The sequence below is a fragment of the Petromyzon marinus genome, chromosome 35 (assembly GCF_048934315.1).
Source record: "Petromyzon marinus isolate PM22_M1 ecotype Great Lakes invasive population chromosome 35, UKy_Petmar_22M1.pri1.0, whole genome shotgun sequence".
NCBI classification, from domain to species: Eukaryota; Metazoa; Chordata; class Hyperoartia; order Petromyzontiformes; family Petromyzontidae; genus Petromyzon; species Petromyzon marinus.
In genome coordinates, this window is record NC_133701.1 from 1,880,505 (window position 1) to 1,896,352 (window position 15,848).

At 46.5% G+C, this 15,848-nt stretch overlaps 1 protein-coding gene across 1 annotated transcript in view; it reads left to right on the plus strand.

The window, feature by feature from the left end:
* Positions 1 to 2,131: 2,131 nt before the first annotated feature.
* The window catches only part of TMEM59 (transmembrane protein 59), a 61,614-nt gene continuing 47,897 nt past the window's right edge, over positions 2,132 to 15,848 (plus strand). The window contains exon 1 of the mRNA XM_032965940.2: positions 2,132 to 2,624. Coding sequence (XP_032821831.1) covers positions 2,370 to 2,624 — 255 coding nt within the window. The 5' untranslated portion in view covers positions 2,132 to 2,369. The remainder of the gene's footprint in view (positions 2,625 to 15,848) is intronic.

Below are 15,848 nucleotides of genomic sequence, written 5' to 3' on the forward strand. Positions count from 1 at the left end.
ATGGGGGTCTTAAGGTGAACGTGTTTATAAATAGAGGCGGTGACAGTTGGTAATGGATGTGTCTCTGGAAGCTTTGTCACGTGAATGAGTGGCAATTAATTATATTTAATAACATATTTGCCATCTGTCTCTTAACGGTGATTGTTAAACACGTGATTGTTCGTTTTAATGTTAGTTTAGAAACATTTAGTTTGTGTTGTTCTCCAGTTGCCTGAGTATAAAGCGAGATAAGTTTTGCCCAATCTTGATAGCTGGCTCAAAAACTTAATAAACTGACAATCCACGGATAATTATGTATAATAAATAGGGAAAGTGGCGGCACACTGGTTAGCATGCTGTGCTATGAACCCGGTCACCTAAATTCGATTCCCAGTCAGGGCTAACAGTGGTGAGCGATATAGGCTTCCCACTTCACTAACCCGCACTGTAACCAGCGTGGTGAAGTATGGTCAAACAATCCCATGAATGACACGGCATGTGGAGGCCATCATCTAACAGTGGATTGACTGAGGAAGGGCTGGACATTTGTATTATTTTTAAAGTAAAATGACCGTCACTTTCTGATCTAGATTCCAGTCATGTTCTATACAGATGACCACAAAACAAAAACATTCGTAAACTAAATGTTTAGACTTTGGGTCACCAAATATCAACACCCTGGGTTTTATTGGATTTGCTCGTGCGGTCGACCTGACGTTCTAAATAGTTTCAAGTCTCGTGTGAAAACAATTATTGATTCGTTGGCTTTTGTTTTACTAGGTGAGAACCTAAAAAATATATATATATGATCACCAATATCCGTGACCCAGTGAATGTTGTGTCTCACATTGCATGTGACGCCAACGCGAGGGATCGGCAGCCTGCGGCTCTTTCAGGACTGTTGCTTTGCGACGTTTTTCACAATGCATCGCGGGCTCTTGAAATACAGTATTGAGTGTTTTTTTTACCTAATTCGACAAAAAATGGCAAACTTATTAGATTGGTTACCGACCCCTGTACTAACGCCAAGAGAAAGCAGTTACGGGCACAGTATTGTTTACAAATGATATGAGGTGTACAATGAAAATGCGAAACAGCAAATCTTTCAGTGGGTTTAATCACTTGAAAACATGTAATATTGGTTTTACATAAACTACGCTACAGATTTCGGCATAAAATACATTGTAAAACCCCTAAACACACCTACATACTACGGGCAAAACGTAAGCATGTTCAGCAGCATTGTGGATTAGTAAAGAAATGTGATTATTTTAATTTAAAAAAATCACATTGTGGTGAATGTAACGCCCCTAGTGGCTGGAGGGATTCCCTGTACCCATTACATACAACGTATACAGATCAGACAGGTGAGTGGAGAGCGTCTGGTGAGAATCTTCTGAGTTCTGAGTGTGTCTGGTGAGTGCTTGGTGATTAGTGAGTGTCCTATGAGTGTAGTTCATATCTGGTGAGTGTCTTATTAGTGTGAGCGGTGATCAATGCCAGGTGTCTTGGTTCTGGCGACTGGATGAATCATGAGCACCAGGTGAGTGGAGTCTGGTGGGTTTTAGTGCAGACCACAAGGTGACGTGGGGTGAGTGGTGTGAATAGTTTCAGGTTAGTGGTGAGTGCCAGGTTAGTATCTGGTGAGGATCAGCTATCGCGTCACTCCAAATGTAGGACGGACGGCCCTCTTGATAATACTGTCAGTACAATCACAAACACAACAACTCATAGCCATCAACCCATACGGTTTACCTGTATTCTTCTTGTTACAGGGACATTGAGTTTTCAGGTTCATACGGCGTACATCTGTTTCAATACGGACAAAACCCCGCAAGAGTTTTTGTGTTTCTCACCTTGTGGTGGGACTTTGTAGGATGAACGTTGTGGTTTACATAAGGGGCACGGGTTGACCAATTAGGTCTGAATTGGTCTGTAATAGGGGATAGGACACTGATAAGGAGTTGACTGCTATGATGACAACGTTGCTGCTGTTGCTGCAGTGGCATCATCACCATCATCATCAACCATTCAGCAAAATCAACAGAAACCTCCTCCTGCTGCTCCTCCTCAAATATCGCGATAACCGCCCTCCCCCCTCCCTCCGCCTCGGCATACAACGCGAGCGGGGAGCGGGGGGGGGCGCCTGAGATCTCGCGAGACTTGCGGGGGCCCACATCTCGGCAGGGTCCGGAACGCGAGCAGCAACGCGGGCAGCGGGAGGAAGAGGAAGCGGGGCGCACGGAGCGTGTGGCTTGTAAACAAAACACAGCGACAACAACAACGACGACGACTACTACGACTACTTACAACAACACCTCTCGCCGTCGTAACGACAGCGGGCGACCGTCGTTCGTTAAAGTGCAGTCAGTGACTTTAAAACCGCGGGGATGGACCGAAAGGGCGCGCCGCTGCTGTGGCTGTGTCTGGCGGCGGCGCTGAGCGGCGCCTCGGCGGCGGGGGACGTCTTCGACGCCGTCCTCGGTGACGCGGGCCCCTGCCAGCGAGCCTGCGAGGCCAGCTACGGGGCCAGCTACGGGGCCCAAGTCGCCGGGGACGGCCACGCGGGCGACGCTACGGCGAGCGAGAACCTCACCAGAGGCGGCGGCGGCGGGGCGGAGGCGGCAGGCGGAGTGGAGGAGCGCGTGAGTAGCACCACCACCCCCTGTACCACCACCCCGTACCACCACCACCACCCTGTACCACCACCACCACCACCACCCTGTACCACCACCATGTACCACCACCCTGCACCACCATCACCCTGTACCACCACCACCATGTACCACCACTATGCACCACCACCACCGCCCTGTACCACCACCCTGTACCACCACCCCCTGTACCACCACCATCACCAGCCTGTACCACCACCACCCTGTACCACCACCACCCCCTGTACCACCACTCTGTACCACCACCCTGTACCACCACTACCCTGTACCACTACCCTGTACCACCACCCTGTACCACAACCACCCCCTGTACCACCACCATCACCAGCCTGTACCACCACCATCACCAGCCTGTACCACCACCACCACCACTCTGTACCACCACCAGCCTGTACCACCACCAGCCTGTACCACCACCAGCCTGTACCACCACCACCAGCCTGTACCACCACCAGCCCCTGTACCACCACCACCCTGTACGACCACCAGCCCCTGTACCACCACCACCAGCCCCTGTACCACCACCAGCCCCTGTACCACCACTACCCCTGTACCACCACTACCCCTGTACCACCACCAGCCCCTGTACCACCACTACCCCTGTACCACCACCAGCCCCTGTACCACCACCAGCCCCTGTACCACCACCAGCCCCTGTACCACCACTACCCCTGTACCACCACCAGCCCGTCAGCCCCACGGGGGTGTGGGAGCACGGGACGGGGTGGCATGCGGACTGTTGGGACCGCGGGGGATGAGAGAGGGGGCACGGGGGAGTGATGGGGTTCGGCACGGGGGGGGAGGTGGACTTCGCATAACGCGGATTTGCGATGTGGGATTGTTGGACGTGGGGCACGGGGGCAGGAGGTCATGAAGCGTCGGGATGTGGGGTGGGATAGGGGGCGCGGCTGTGGGTTTTGGGGGTGGGGTGGGTGGGGGACCCGGGGATGAGGTTGGACGTTCGCCATGTGTGTGTTGACGCGGGAGGCAATGGGATATTGCGACTCGTGGGCGGAGAGATGAGGGGCGGACCTGTTAAAAGGATTGGGATATGGGAGGTGGGACAGGTGTTTGGGATATGGTACACATGGCACGGGACGAAGGGCAGTAGTGTATTGGTCAATCTACGATGTTGGCACGGAGGTCACGCTGGTCACAGAAATCGTGAATTTTAATGAAGTACATGGAATCTTTAAAATGGCTGTACGTGGTTGGGGGAGTGGAGGGGGGCATTGATGGTGAGGTACCACCCCATGCCGTGACCTTTCCCTGAATTGGTTTTTCCCTGCACCTTGGCCGTGACTTGTACGAACAAAAATGACCGTCGCCTTAAGCCACGGGGCATTGGGTACGGGACATGGTAGAGTGTGATATGGGACAATGGCCATGGTATGTGAAGGACATTGAGCATTGGGTTCTTAATTGGGAAAAATGAGATATTGCCATATTGTACATGTTCGTATGATAAAACGAATTTCTTTATTCTTATTCAAAGGATTATCAATGAGATGCAGGATTAATTATGCTCACTGGGTTGCCAATTCGAGGTTGGGAAAGTACTATACTCCCCTCGCTCAAATCATATCATACGTTTATAGGCTTTCGCCTGGTTTCCAGTCAGGTAGGAACTGGTGCAGAGTCGGCTGGCCACCCTCTGGTTTCTGTTCACGAGGAGGGGATTGGGGAGGAATTTCTGGAGTGCTCGCGGAGGAAAGAATATAGGGTTCTCGTCATTTACCGCGTCCTACATATGCATTTGAAACAAAGGATATGTTGGATGTCACGGTGGGGTGGGGGGGTGTTCTGATTTAAAGTAGGACGAATCACTCGACTAATTCGAGAACAAAAAAATGACTATAATTTCACGTAAGTGCTGTTAATTTTAGTAAATTAGTATTTGTCAAATAAACGGGGCACGCAAAAATACGCCTCCTGTAAAATCTGATCTTGCTTAAGAGATATATGCGTATATATCCTCAATTTAAATGTAATATAGTTGCATTTTAAATGGATGCGAGTGACGATAAATAATTTTGTCGTATAAGTGGAGTAATTTCTTCTGCCCCTAATGAAAAGCCCAGTGATGTATAAAATAAAATATTTAATTTAATATGCCCTAAATGCATTTAATAGAGAAAATATATGGACTTCTCGGGGATGCTGCGGCCTTGATTGATACACTTGGTAAGGAGGTATAATTTTTATCCATCATATCGATTTTCCCAATCCTTTTTAGCGGAATAAATAGCACTTACTGGCAAAAAAAATGCTATTTGACACTGGGTACATCACTGCCTTCTGAATGTGTTAATTTGAAAAAAAGGATATTTAAATATATGGCCTGTGACTGGAACCATAAGACACCTTAAGTGAAATCACTCCTTGTTTATGATTGCATTGTTTAGTGTAAAGGACCAATGGGGTCTTAAGTGTGATACGTTTTTTTCTATCCGTTCAATTTGGTGAACAGTTGACATTGGAATCTCACCTCCTCACATATGGCCATCCTCTTTTCTTGAAGGGTTGGCAGAGTATTTCACCTCTGTCCTCTGCCAATCTCACTGTAGTATTGTTAATCTCCATCCCACAATATTAGAATAAATTTGAATTGAGCAAAAGAGAAAATCGCAAACCCGGTGTCGAAAATAATAATAAACATGGTTTCATTTCGTCCAAATCTGCCCGAGGTCGAGCTGTGGAAAACTATTACCTCTGGCTGTCGAGGCAGGAGCAGGGGCAGGTTCCCAGTCAGGGTCTTGGGGAGTTGGTGGGCTCCAGAAAATATTCCCTGAGAAATTAAGCCCCGATGATAATGATGGATTGAGAGAGTGACAAAGGTGAGAATGATAACACGGGGAGAAGAGAGAGGGACATTGCAGGACAAGAAAGGGATGGTATGGATTAGTGAGTGGGGTACAGACGATGGCAGTGAGAGGGATGGAGACAAACGTTGACAAGTGAAGGATGAATGTAGGGGAAGAGCACTACAGCGTCAGAGGGCCAGGGAGAAAGATAGAGAAAGGAATATGGAGCCAAAGATTTAGAGGGACGGTGCATGCTAACGAGTGTGTGGGACCGGGGCACGGATAGAATCGGAGACTGTGGGACTCGAGGTGGGGGGACGTGTAAGGTGGGGAGTTCTACATGCGTGGGGAGTTCTACATGCGTGGGGAGTTCTACATGCATGGGGAACAGATGTCTGTGACCCAGGTCACCAAGAATGTCCCAAATCTCACTAGACCTCGAAAGATAAGCAGATTTGAGGCTGTTTTGTTTTTGGATGGGCAGCAAAGGAGGGCAGTTCATAAAAATCCATTGTTGGACTGTACTTCTACGCTCGCACATATATGCAGACCGACTTCACCAACCTGCACTGACCAGCGTGATGCATCACGCTCAAATAGCGTGACAAAGATCCCCCAGTATAGCCTTAACAGACTTAGGGGAAGTGCTGCTAGCAAGCGCCTATGAAGGCCGGCACGGCACACGAGGGGGTGGGTGGCCAGCGTCACACCCGGCCGCCTTTCACCCCAGTGGTGATATCTTTACACACCGCACTAGGTACTCATTTGAAGCTGAGTCGACCTAGGGGAGGCCCAGGACCGGTTAAGATAATCGTCACTGGTGTTGGCCGTGAGCGGAAATGGAACGCGGGTCGCTAGGTTCGTAGCGCAGCACGCTAACCGCTACACCACCGCTCCCCACACACACAAAGATAACAAAGATAAAGATCCCCCATATAGCCTTAACAGCCTGTAGGGGCAAGTGCTGTTAGCGAGCACCTATGAAGGCCGGAACGGTACACGAGGGGGTGGGTGGCCAGCACCACGCCCGACCGCCTTTGTCTCCCCAGTGGCGATGTTTACAAACCGCAACAGGTACGCACACACAGGTATGCACACACACGTGTACACACACACACACGTACGCACACACACACACACGTGTACACCTGTTTATAGTGGGAGATGGTGGACGTGCGGCGCCTTTCACGTAGACATGCAGGCGGGGGATAGAGAAGCGGTGGGGGTGAGAAGCCGTTGATTGACACCAGCGATATGAATATGTAGAGTGAGACGGAACGTGAGAATTTGAGATAAGGCGAGGTGGGGCGTGTGAGGGACGGGTCGTAGAGCGGGGTGTAATAAAAGGGCCCGTGTGCCCGTGTTTTCTCGACAGTACGGTATATGTAAAGACATCTCGTGTATATGTGTGCCTAGCGCACTGTTGCTGTAATCATGGGTGATCTGGCTTCGACGTGTGGCCATGTACACCACGGCAAGTGGATTGTGAACCTCCCCGACCATCGACTAATCCTCAAATGATTACCTGGGATTGTTGTGGGAAAGCAATCGCTTGGGAGAGACAAAGGCGGCCGGGTATTGTAATGAGCACTGGCTCCACGTTTTGGGCTGCGTTGGCTGCGTAGCCGCGAATAACTTATGCGATCGCCGTACACGTGGCTAAATGTGGCCGGGCTTTGTGCTCGCGTGCGCGTGTGTGTGTACAATGAATAGTATTACATTTTTGCTCCTTGTTTTAGCTTGATATTTAACAGCAGCAGGTTAAACTCGGATGCAAACAGAGATTTGTCGTCACCGATAAATATTGACGGTCTGGCCAACTCACGTGTGTTTTTTTACTTGTACTGTACTGCTATTGTGTTAAATCAATAAATGCGTGACCGTGCACAGTTGACTGGCGATTGACATCTGAACCTGGCCCGTTCTGGTGTTCTGGCGTCGTTGGCAGTGTATAGCAAAGGTGCACGCCATGGCCTGTGGCCAGCATCCCGAAGTCGGGAATGTAAACTTAAAAAAAATACACGGGATAAATATTGCGTTCCTAAACGTACGATCAGTGTGTGCGCGATTTGACTCGTATCTATCCGGGTAATTTAATCGTTCCCTATCCAAGTGGCTAAATCGCTCGTAAATGAGCACATTGACCAAACGTGCATGCTCTTCATCATCCACGTCTATGCTTTGCTCAAATGAGCCACACATGGTCCTCATATGATTTCCCATTCATGCTTCAAACCGTCCCCCCCCGCATCTCGGCCGCTGTCAAAAAGACGCGAGTGTTGTGTGCGCGCGCGCGCGCGTGTGTGTGTGTGCCCGTCCAGAATGTCCACCTCCACCACATTGGTGCTGTAATGTCCTCTGTTGATGTGTGCGGGCGCGTGTGACGGTTCTCTGCACGTCGTCGCTGCCTGCATTTGATATGTATGCCTAAAGTACACAGCGTGCGTCATTATTAATACCGCTCGGCGGCTCACAAGCTGTGTACTGTACCTGATGTTTGCGTGGACTAGCACACGAGAAAGATAAACATCCTTGTGACATATTTCCAGCGACGCTTTTTGGAGTCTCGCAATTAACGTTTATTTTTACAATGACATTAATATAGCATTTTTTGTGAAAGAATAAACAGCCTATTCAAACTTAAATGGTTTTTACTGAATAAATTGAACGCTGTTGGGGACATTGATATGGGTTTTTTTTTCTACAATAGCGCATCCATAATTGGAATTAAGAATTCGTGAAAAGATACATTTTTCTGCGCGTGTGTGAAGCTCCAAGCATCTCAATCCATGCTGTTAGAGCATCACGTGCAGTTAACTTTGTTTTCAACGCGGAGATGACATCTTGCCTCGACTAAGCATCGCATGAACATTGTGATCACCTGCTATAATTAGTCCCACATCTGCCTTGACCTTGCCCTTTGCCAAAACTCTCTTTCGTCAGTCATAGCTTTCTTTGAGAAATGCAATTCCCATATTCATGGTTTTACCAATTCCCTCTGCTGAGAAATTTCTATATATAAAAAATCCTCGCTGCTACAGCTCGGCACGTGACCTGACAGGAATCAACATCGCCTCAAACATCAGATCCGGGTACTGGTACTTAATCTGCTTGGAGATCAACGGCAAAAATTGCTATTGCTGCTCTGAAAAATTCTGCCTTTCTACCCATCTGACCTCATTTTTTTCCCCCCACACCTCTCGAAACCCTAGCTGTGCCGTTAAACAACTTCCGCTATAATTGTCGTCGTCGCCTATCGGCAGTTGCTGCTCTTCTGCTGGTCCTACTGTCTGAAATGTGTTCCCTCTTTTGTACACGCTTCATTTTTGATGACAGCAGATGTTGGTGGCCTTTGTTGAATTGTAAGAGCTGGGTAGCTTTGCGTTTGGAGTCGTGGACAAAACACCTCTCCAGTTTAGCTGCCTAATGTTTGCAAAGACTCATAAATGTAACACTGCCTAAAGACACGCAAATGTGTTTGTGTTTATATTACGATTACAATATTAAATGTTTTATGTAAATTAGAAGGCTTATTTATGCTAAATTAAGAGATGATTGCCACTCATCAACCTGCTATTTGCTGCTTTCATGCTCCGATTGCTTGCTGTGACATCTTCAGTGATGTTTGCACGTTATTTTCTGATTTATTTTCTCGTTATGTTGTTCCTAATTGTTCTATAGAGTTCCTGTGTTTTCAATCTTCAGTCTCGCATCTCCCTCTTTCATTTATCCTCCTTGGGGTTCGCTGCTCTCCAAAGGGATTTTGGATGATTACATCACAGGACCGCGAGAGATGCCATGGGACTTGGGGCGCCTTCATCCACTGCTGGATGATAAAAAGATAATGACTTTAATATCATTAGAATTTTTGCAATTACTGTATTGATGTGGTTTTTCTATTTCAAGTTGGTCTTTTTTATATAAAAACTATGTAAACTTGAGCATTTTAATGATATTTCTCTGTATGAAAGTATGAATGCATTCATAAAAAATGGATATCTAACGTGTTTGCATTTAAAATGGTTTCCATTTATTCCTTAATCTGTTTTTAAATGGGATCAAGGTGTATGTCGATGTACTCCACTTCCCCCTGTTCATATCCAAAGTCAATATTCGCTCACTTCTTGCCCATTCGAGATGCACCTCGGCATTCTACCTGGTTCTGCCCAAGGTGAAATGCAGCCATGTCATGATCGGAGCAAAGCTGATTAGAGCTTTATTCTATTTATTCTGTTAAATACGTTTGATAAGATATTCAACGCACGTATTAAGGGACATAGAAGGGACGACATTATTTATAATGGTATTGATATTATATCCTTGGTTCTTTCGGTATTATTATTTATCTGAACAAAAATACATTATTTATTCAGATGGCAGATGTTACATTTTTTTTTACCCTCCATCTAATGCAGTCTGACGAGATGAAGAGAGCCATTTTCTCAAATACCGCTGTGATTTTGTGCGCCCAGTCAGCTGCGTGGCCCATGAAAACTCTCCATGTCTAAATTGGTTCCTCGCTCCACTATTTCGCCTCCACAGGCCAAACTGAAATTTAGGTGAACAATCGACTACCGATTATAAAAAAAAATGCATTATTGGATTTGTCACGTGGAAGAGAAAAAAAGATACACATTTGCAACTTCCGCAAACGAAGTAAAAAGCAAAAAAGAAATGGGTGCGCCAAATTTCAGCTCAAACTCCGTTTTAAAATATAAATGCTCATGAGTCTAACAACGCGATTAAACGCATTTTAACTGTAATCAGTCTATTCGTCAATGTGATCAAATTAATATTGAATTAATATCAATATTCAGCAGGATGGCAAAAAGTGCCATTTAAGCTCATCACTAATTATAATTATTGTAGAAAATTATGTTCAGTCCGTTGTAAATCCAATCTTGGAAGAGGGCCTTCCCATGCCTTGTGAATCACGGGCATTGTTTTACCATGCATCACCACTCCGGTGATGCATGGTGACGGGGGTCTGTACCAGGACTGTTTCAGATATCATTCGCCACCGATGTTAGCCGTGGCCGAGAAATTAGCTCGGGGAGCCGGGTACGGAGACCACTTTCCCCATGAATAATTTTCACAAAAAAAATGTTCAGCCTTAATCCTTGCTTACAGAACCAGACTAAGGCATGCATGATTTCTAGCACTGTGCATTTACCAATTTGAAAAACTCAGAGCCAGACTGATGCATCATTGCCATGACCCCTCTTAAACCTATTTGGCCACAGAACAGTCTGTCTCCATGGTATCCCCTTTTAACAGACCTTTTTGCAATTAGTTCTCTGATCCCAGTGACAGAAGAGTGCCACTCTATTTTAACTGGGCCACCCGCATAACCATTTGTTAAGTCATGAAGCCACCTTAGCAACAATACGTGAATTCATGCTTTGACATTGCTTCTCTCAACGTTAAATGTTGTCTTTAACGAAGTTTTATTTTTACATTACTTCTTGGCCACTGCCCCTTGATTTAAAGTCAATTCCTGCCCAGTAAAGCACATCCTGCTGGGCTAACTTCTAAAGTTCCTGGGCTGCTGTGGTTAGGGGCTTGGCAGGGGTGGCATTTAAAGTTGAACCAGAATGGAGAGTGCAGCAGAAAGGGCTGAGCCCACTGAGGGCTCAGGTATGGTGATGGTGGTTCCTTTTTGGGGTTTGTTTTTCGGCTATTATTGGGCCAACAGAGCCTGGTTTTTGAATAGCAGTACAAAACAGGAATAATGCTCTCTCACGATTCTTATCAATATTACTATTTACTAGAAACAGCTTTTTGATAACAAAGTAAGCCCACCGTAATGTGTGCCTTGCCCAGAAGACCAAAATACAGCCCATGCGGTGAGTGGCATCACCCTGCTAAAAATCAATATTTCCAGATTGGGAGGATAAACACTAATAGACCAGTGGGCAAAATGCCACAGATTTTGTGAGTAAAAAGAACATTCGATTGTTGTTTTGTGGGGAAGGAAAAAAAACTGTTTGGTTTGGTTATTGATTGTAACATCATATTTTCTGTGTCAAATTCCCAGTTGTCACTAAAAGTTTTTAATATTCCATTTCATTTTTTGTTCCAGCCTTCTTGCAATTGTATTTCTATTCCTCGTTCCGTTTGTTGAATTTCAATATTGTCAGTGTGTCTAGCTGTTACGTTTGTTATTCCGTTCTCCTTGCCTGCTTGCTACACTCGAACGTGGATATAATCTTGGGTGGCAGCCCAGACTCAAATCCAGGACCTGGCGTTGTTAACCATTTGGTCTTGATGGTCTCATCACACGAAGTCTAGTCATCCTCGCGACGGTTTTTGGCGAGCCATCGAACAAAGAAGGTCACTGCATCGAGCTGCACTTTCAGGGATGTGCTTCTTTGGCCATCTGGAACGCTCTTCCTTCCGATATTAGGAAGCCACTGGAGCTATTCACTTTTAAATCATCTAGATTGACAAACTAATTTCTTTAAAACTTCCTTAGGCGTTTCGTTTGTTGTCCTTCCCCCGCACCTCCAATTCGCACGGTTGGCTACGTACGGTGCGAAAGAAGCTAAACATACAAACGAGTGCTCTCACGTGGACCTTAGCCTCTTCCACCTTCATTGCATCCCTTTTAACCATGCGTCACCATCCAAATGTGACAGTTGATCTTGGTGGCGTATGAAGACCTCAAATGAGATGGATGGTAGTCTCAACCGCAGTTTGGCTTTTGAATATAGTTTATTCTCATTTGGTGTGGATTTATTGCTTATGCCGCATTGCCTTTGAACATCACAATTGGTTTGCAATCACCTTCCTTCTTGAGCAATTAATTCATATGCCCCTTTGGTTTGGCACCTTGAGGTAGCAATGAATTGGAGGGCGTAGTATAAATAATAACTTCTGATGAATTTGATTGTATTGTACCTTTTACCTACTATCTATACCTTGCAATTAAAAAAAATATTCGTGTATGCGGTAACCCTTGGAAAGGGAACATCTTGTCTTGATGGTCTCGTTGAAAACAGTGGATTGTTAGATTTAAGTGCAGCGTACACGCTCCGTAAAGGATGATGTTGTTAAGTATATCTGTGTGTCTGAAATTTGTCACTATGCAGCCAGGAGTGGCTCACTAGATTGGTTTGTAGAGGCCTGATGGTGAAACTATCGATTTATATGGAACAATCACTTATAGGTCTGCAAAAATGCCTGACCTGTTTAGTTAAGTGGGTGAAGCTGAGTTCACACGACATAATGACATTCAGTAACAAGTCTATACATTTCGGTCATGGGATTAGGCAGCATGGCAGGTGGTCTGAAAGAGTCGTCTGCAAGGTGTGAATTACCCAAAACAAGATTGCAAGCTACCAGGGTGTTTCTGTTTAGTGTCGAAACGTGTTTGTCTGTCTGCAGGTCACACGCGGTGGGAATGAGTGTGGGTACTCCAACCCCTTCCACGATGTCCGGTCAGCGTTGAAAAGTAGGCCAAATGCCCTCTAGAGCTGGGTTCTTCATTGCAGGGCCCGCGGGCCACTGGTGGCCTCTAGTGCGGTCCAAGACGTGCGGCCCCTTGCAAATGTGAAAACACCTTTACAGGCGGTGTGGCAGTTCTCACACTGATGATGTCTTATCGGCGATGGTGGCCCCTCTCTGAAAATTAGTGAAGAACACTGCTTTAGAGTGGCTCTGTAGAGCTGTCTTTAGTAGAGGCCCTTCCGCCAATAGTGTCGCGAGCGAGTTATTACAGCGCTGCGCCTTTACCTATGAAAACTGGGCTCTCCATGTACGTAATGTAACAGTTGTTAAAGAGATGATTGTTGTCCTTGAGTAAGTGTACATTATATTTTATCCACGTGGATCGGTACCGTACATTTGTTCATGCACGCTGTTCACTCGCGGCCATGCTGGTGGCAGTTGTGAAGCGCTGATGCAGTGTTGGTGGTTGCTCAGTGTCCGTGAGTGTGACTGAGTTGCGCATGTCGAGAGGCTGGTGATTTTTGGCGTGTTGTTTGTGATGGCGAGAGGTAAGCGTCGCTGAGTGTTGGTCAGTAAGCGATGATGGGTGGTGGTGCGTGTGTGAATAGTGTGTCATGTAGAATCGTTGCTGAGTATATGTTGAAGGATTTGTCTGTTACAGGATACTAGTAGGTAACTAATCGTATGTAAAGTTGAACACTGGCCTCAAGGAAATATTAAAAAATGTTATTCTAATATATATGTATGTTGAACTTCTTTCGCACAGTACGTAGCCAACTGCTAATGGGAGGTGCAGGCCCCATGGTGTAACAACAGTGCAGTCTCCTTCTCTTGTTGTCCCCTCTGACTCCATAGCCCCCTCTTATTTAAGGGCTATGAAAAAGGGCCATTGCCCAGAATATCGCCTGACATATATCTTTTTTTCTTTTTAAGGCCACAGCGTTATTGACGAAGGTGTTGAGTCGTTAATTAGTGCCTGTTGTACCACCGCCAACGCAGCATCGCCACATGGCTTGAGTGTGTGTCCGTGTACGTAGGGCGCTGTTGTCAGTCCGCTGCTGGACGAGGTTCCTCCCCCTACGCTGTGTGCGTCGTGCTGGCTATTTAACCGTACTTCACCACGCTGGTCGGCGTATCGGGATCCCGTATCCTGAGTTGTGCTGCGGGGCAGGTACTCTAAAGGTGTGTCCACTCCATGAGTGATGAGAGACAAACGCATTGCTACGGTAAAAAAAAACAGGACCAGGCTAAAAATGTGAATGATCAGCAAGTTTTAAAGGCCCCATACCCGACGCGCCACAAGCGTGGCTCACTCAGCGTCCATTTATTTTGTTTCTCCCAATACGAGATACGGGCCCGGTTTTATCGCAGCGCCAGGATAAGCTAGATACAAGCACTCCCAAGAGGTGTGCTTATATCTGAAGTAAGGTTCTTGTATCAGAAGTCACCATCTGCTTCCCCCCCCCCCCATTGTAATGTAAGCATGTGCTACTTATATCAGAACTGTAGTTATAAGGTCTTCCAAACATCCATCGACTACTGTGTAAGCACACCTTATATAAGCAGAGCTGTGATAAATAACACATCTTTACACTCTGGCGTCTGTGGTGCAACCCGAACTAGCATCGGAGTGCTCTATTATATTTGCGTTTCATTTCATTTTAAATGTTCGATTCGATGGCCATGCAGTGAACATGCTACCACGTAGGACGTATTAGACGTGTGCCTCCTCGTATGGTTAAAGGGGGCCTGTTGACGGGACTTGAAGTGGTGTGGATCTCCAGGTCCAGTCTGGCAAAACTATGGTTCACAGTGCCCAACGATGGGTGAACCTTGGTCGAGCTTTATTTACCTTTCGGTTTAGTGCACCGAACAGGTCTAACTATGTCTGTGGACTGCCCTTGTCTGTGCGACCAGGAGACTCGGTAGAGTTTGTTTAACAAAGCCACACATTGCTTTTGCTGATGAGACTCAGAAAGTCGATATTGGGCTAGGCGTGTGCCTGCTTAAATAAACACTGCTTGGGAGAGACATTGCTCTGGGAGACTTGCAGTCTGTTGGTCGTAAATATATCTACGTATTTATTTTTGTGATGAAACACTCGTACCTGTTTCTTGTATTGATTTTAAAATATTTAGAGATGGATGGGGAGGTAAGCGCATTATAGTCAGGAGATGCGGTGTAGATAATTGAAGGAGATGGTGTGAGAGAGAGGTGGAGAGAATTTAAAGAGATTGGGAGAGATGGGGGGGGGGAAATATATTTTTAAAACAGGACAGGGCGAGCTTTAAAAGAAATAAATGTTGAGAAGTAAAGACGAGAAAATGTTTTGAGAAAAGAGATTGGAGAGAAACGTTTAAGAAGAAGAGAGACGACCAAGGAATAACAAAGCGAGATGGGGAGGAAAACAAAGGGAGTAGGACGAGGAGAGAATTAAAAAGAGATGGCGGAAAGAAACAATTAGAGAGAGAGTGAGAGATGGGGACGGAATGAGAATGAGAGGGAAGAGGTGGCCCGGTGGCTGGGAGGTCCGAGCGCTAAGGCGGCACCGCTTAGGGCCTGGGTTCGATTCCTGGGTTCAAATGTGAGCTACAGCCGCCCTTGGTTAAGCTGGGCTCTCAAGACTCGTGCAGTTGGAAGTTTCAGCCTGGTCAACAATGGCTGCACAGAATACACAATTGAACGTGGCTTGTCACTCAATTTTGCTCATTTCACTCCTGAAACTTAAATTTTTTAAATTTGATTGACGTGTGATGAGCGTTCTTTGCAGGGTATATAAAAGGCGGATGTGCACGTGGCTTGAGAAGTAGTTCTTTGACGTCAACTTCCGGAGCAGTTTTCTGACACGGCATGGTGCACTTCTAGCTGCGGTTGTTTGGAACAATTGAAATGTGTTCGTCTCATCACGTGGCGCTCCCCAGTAGCACAGTCGGAGTATACA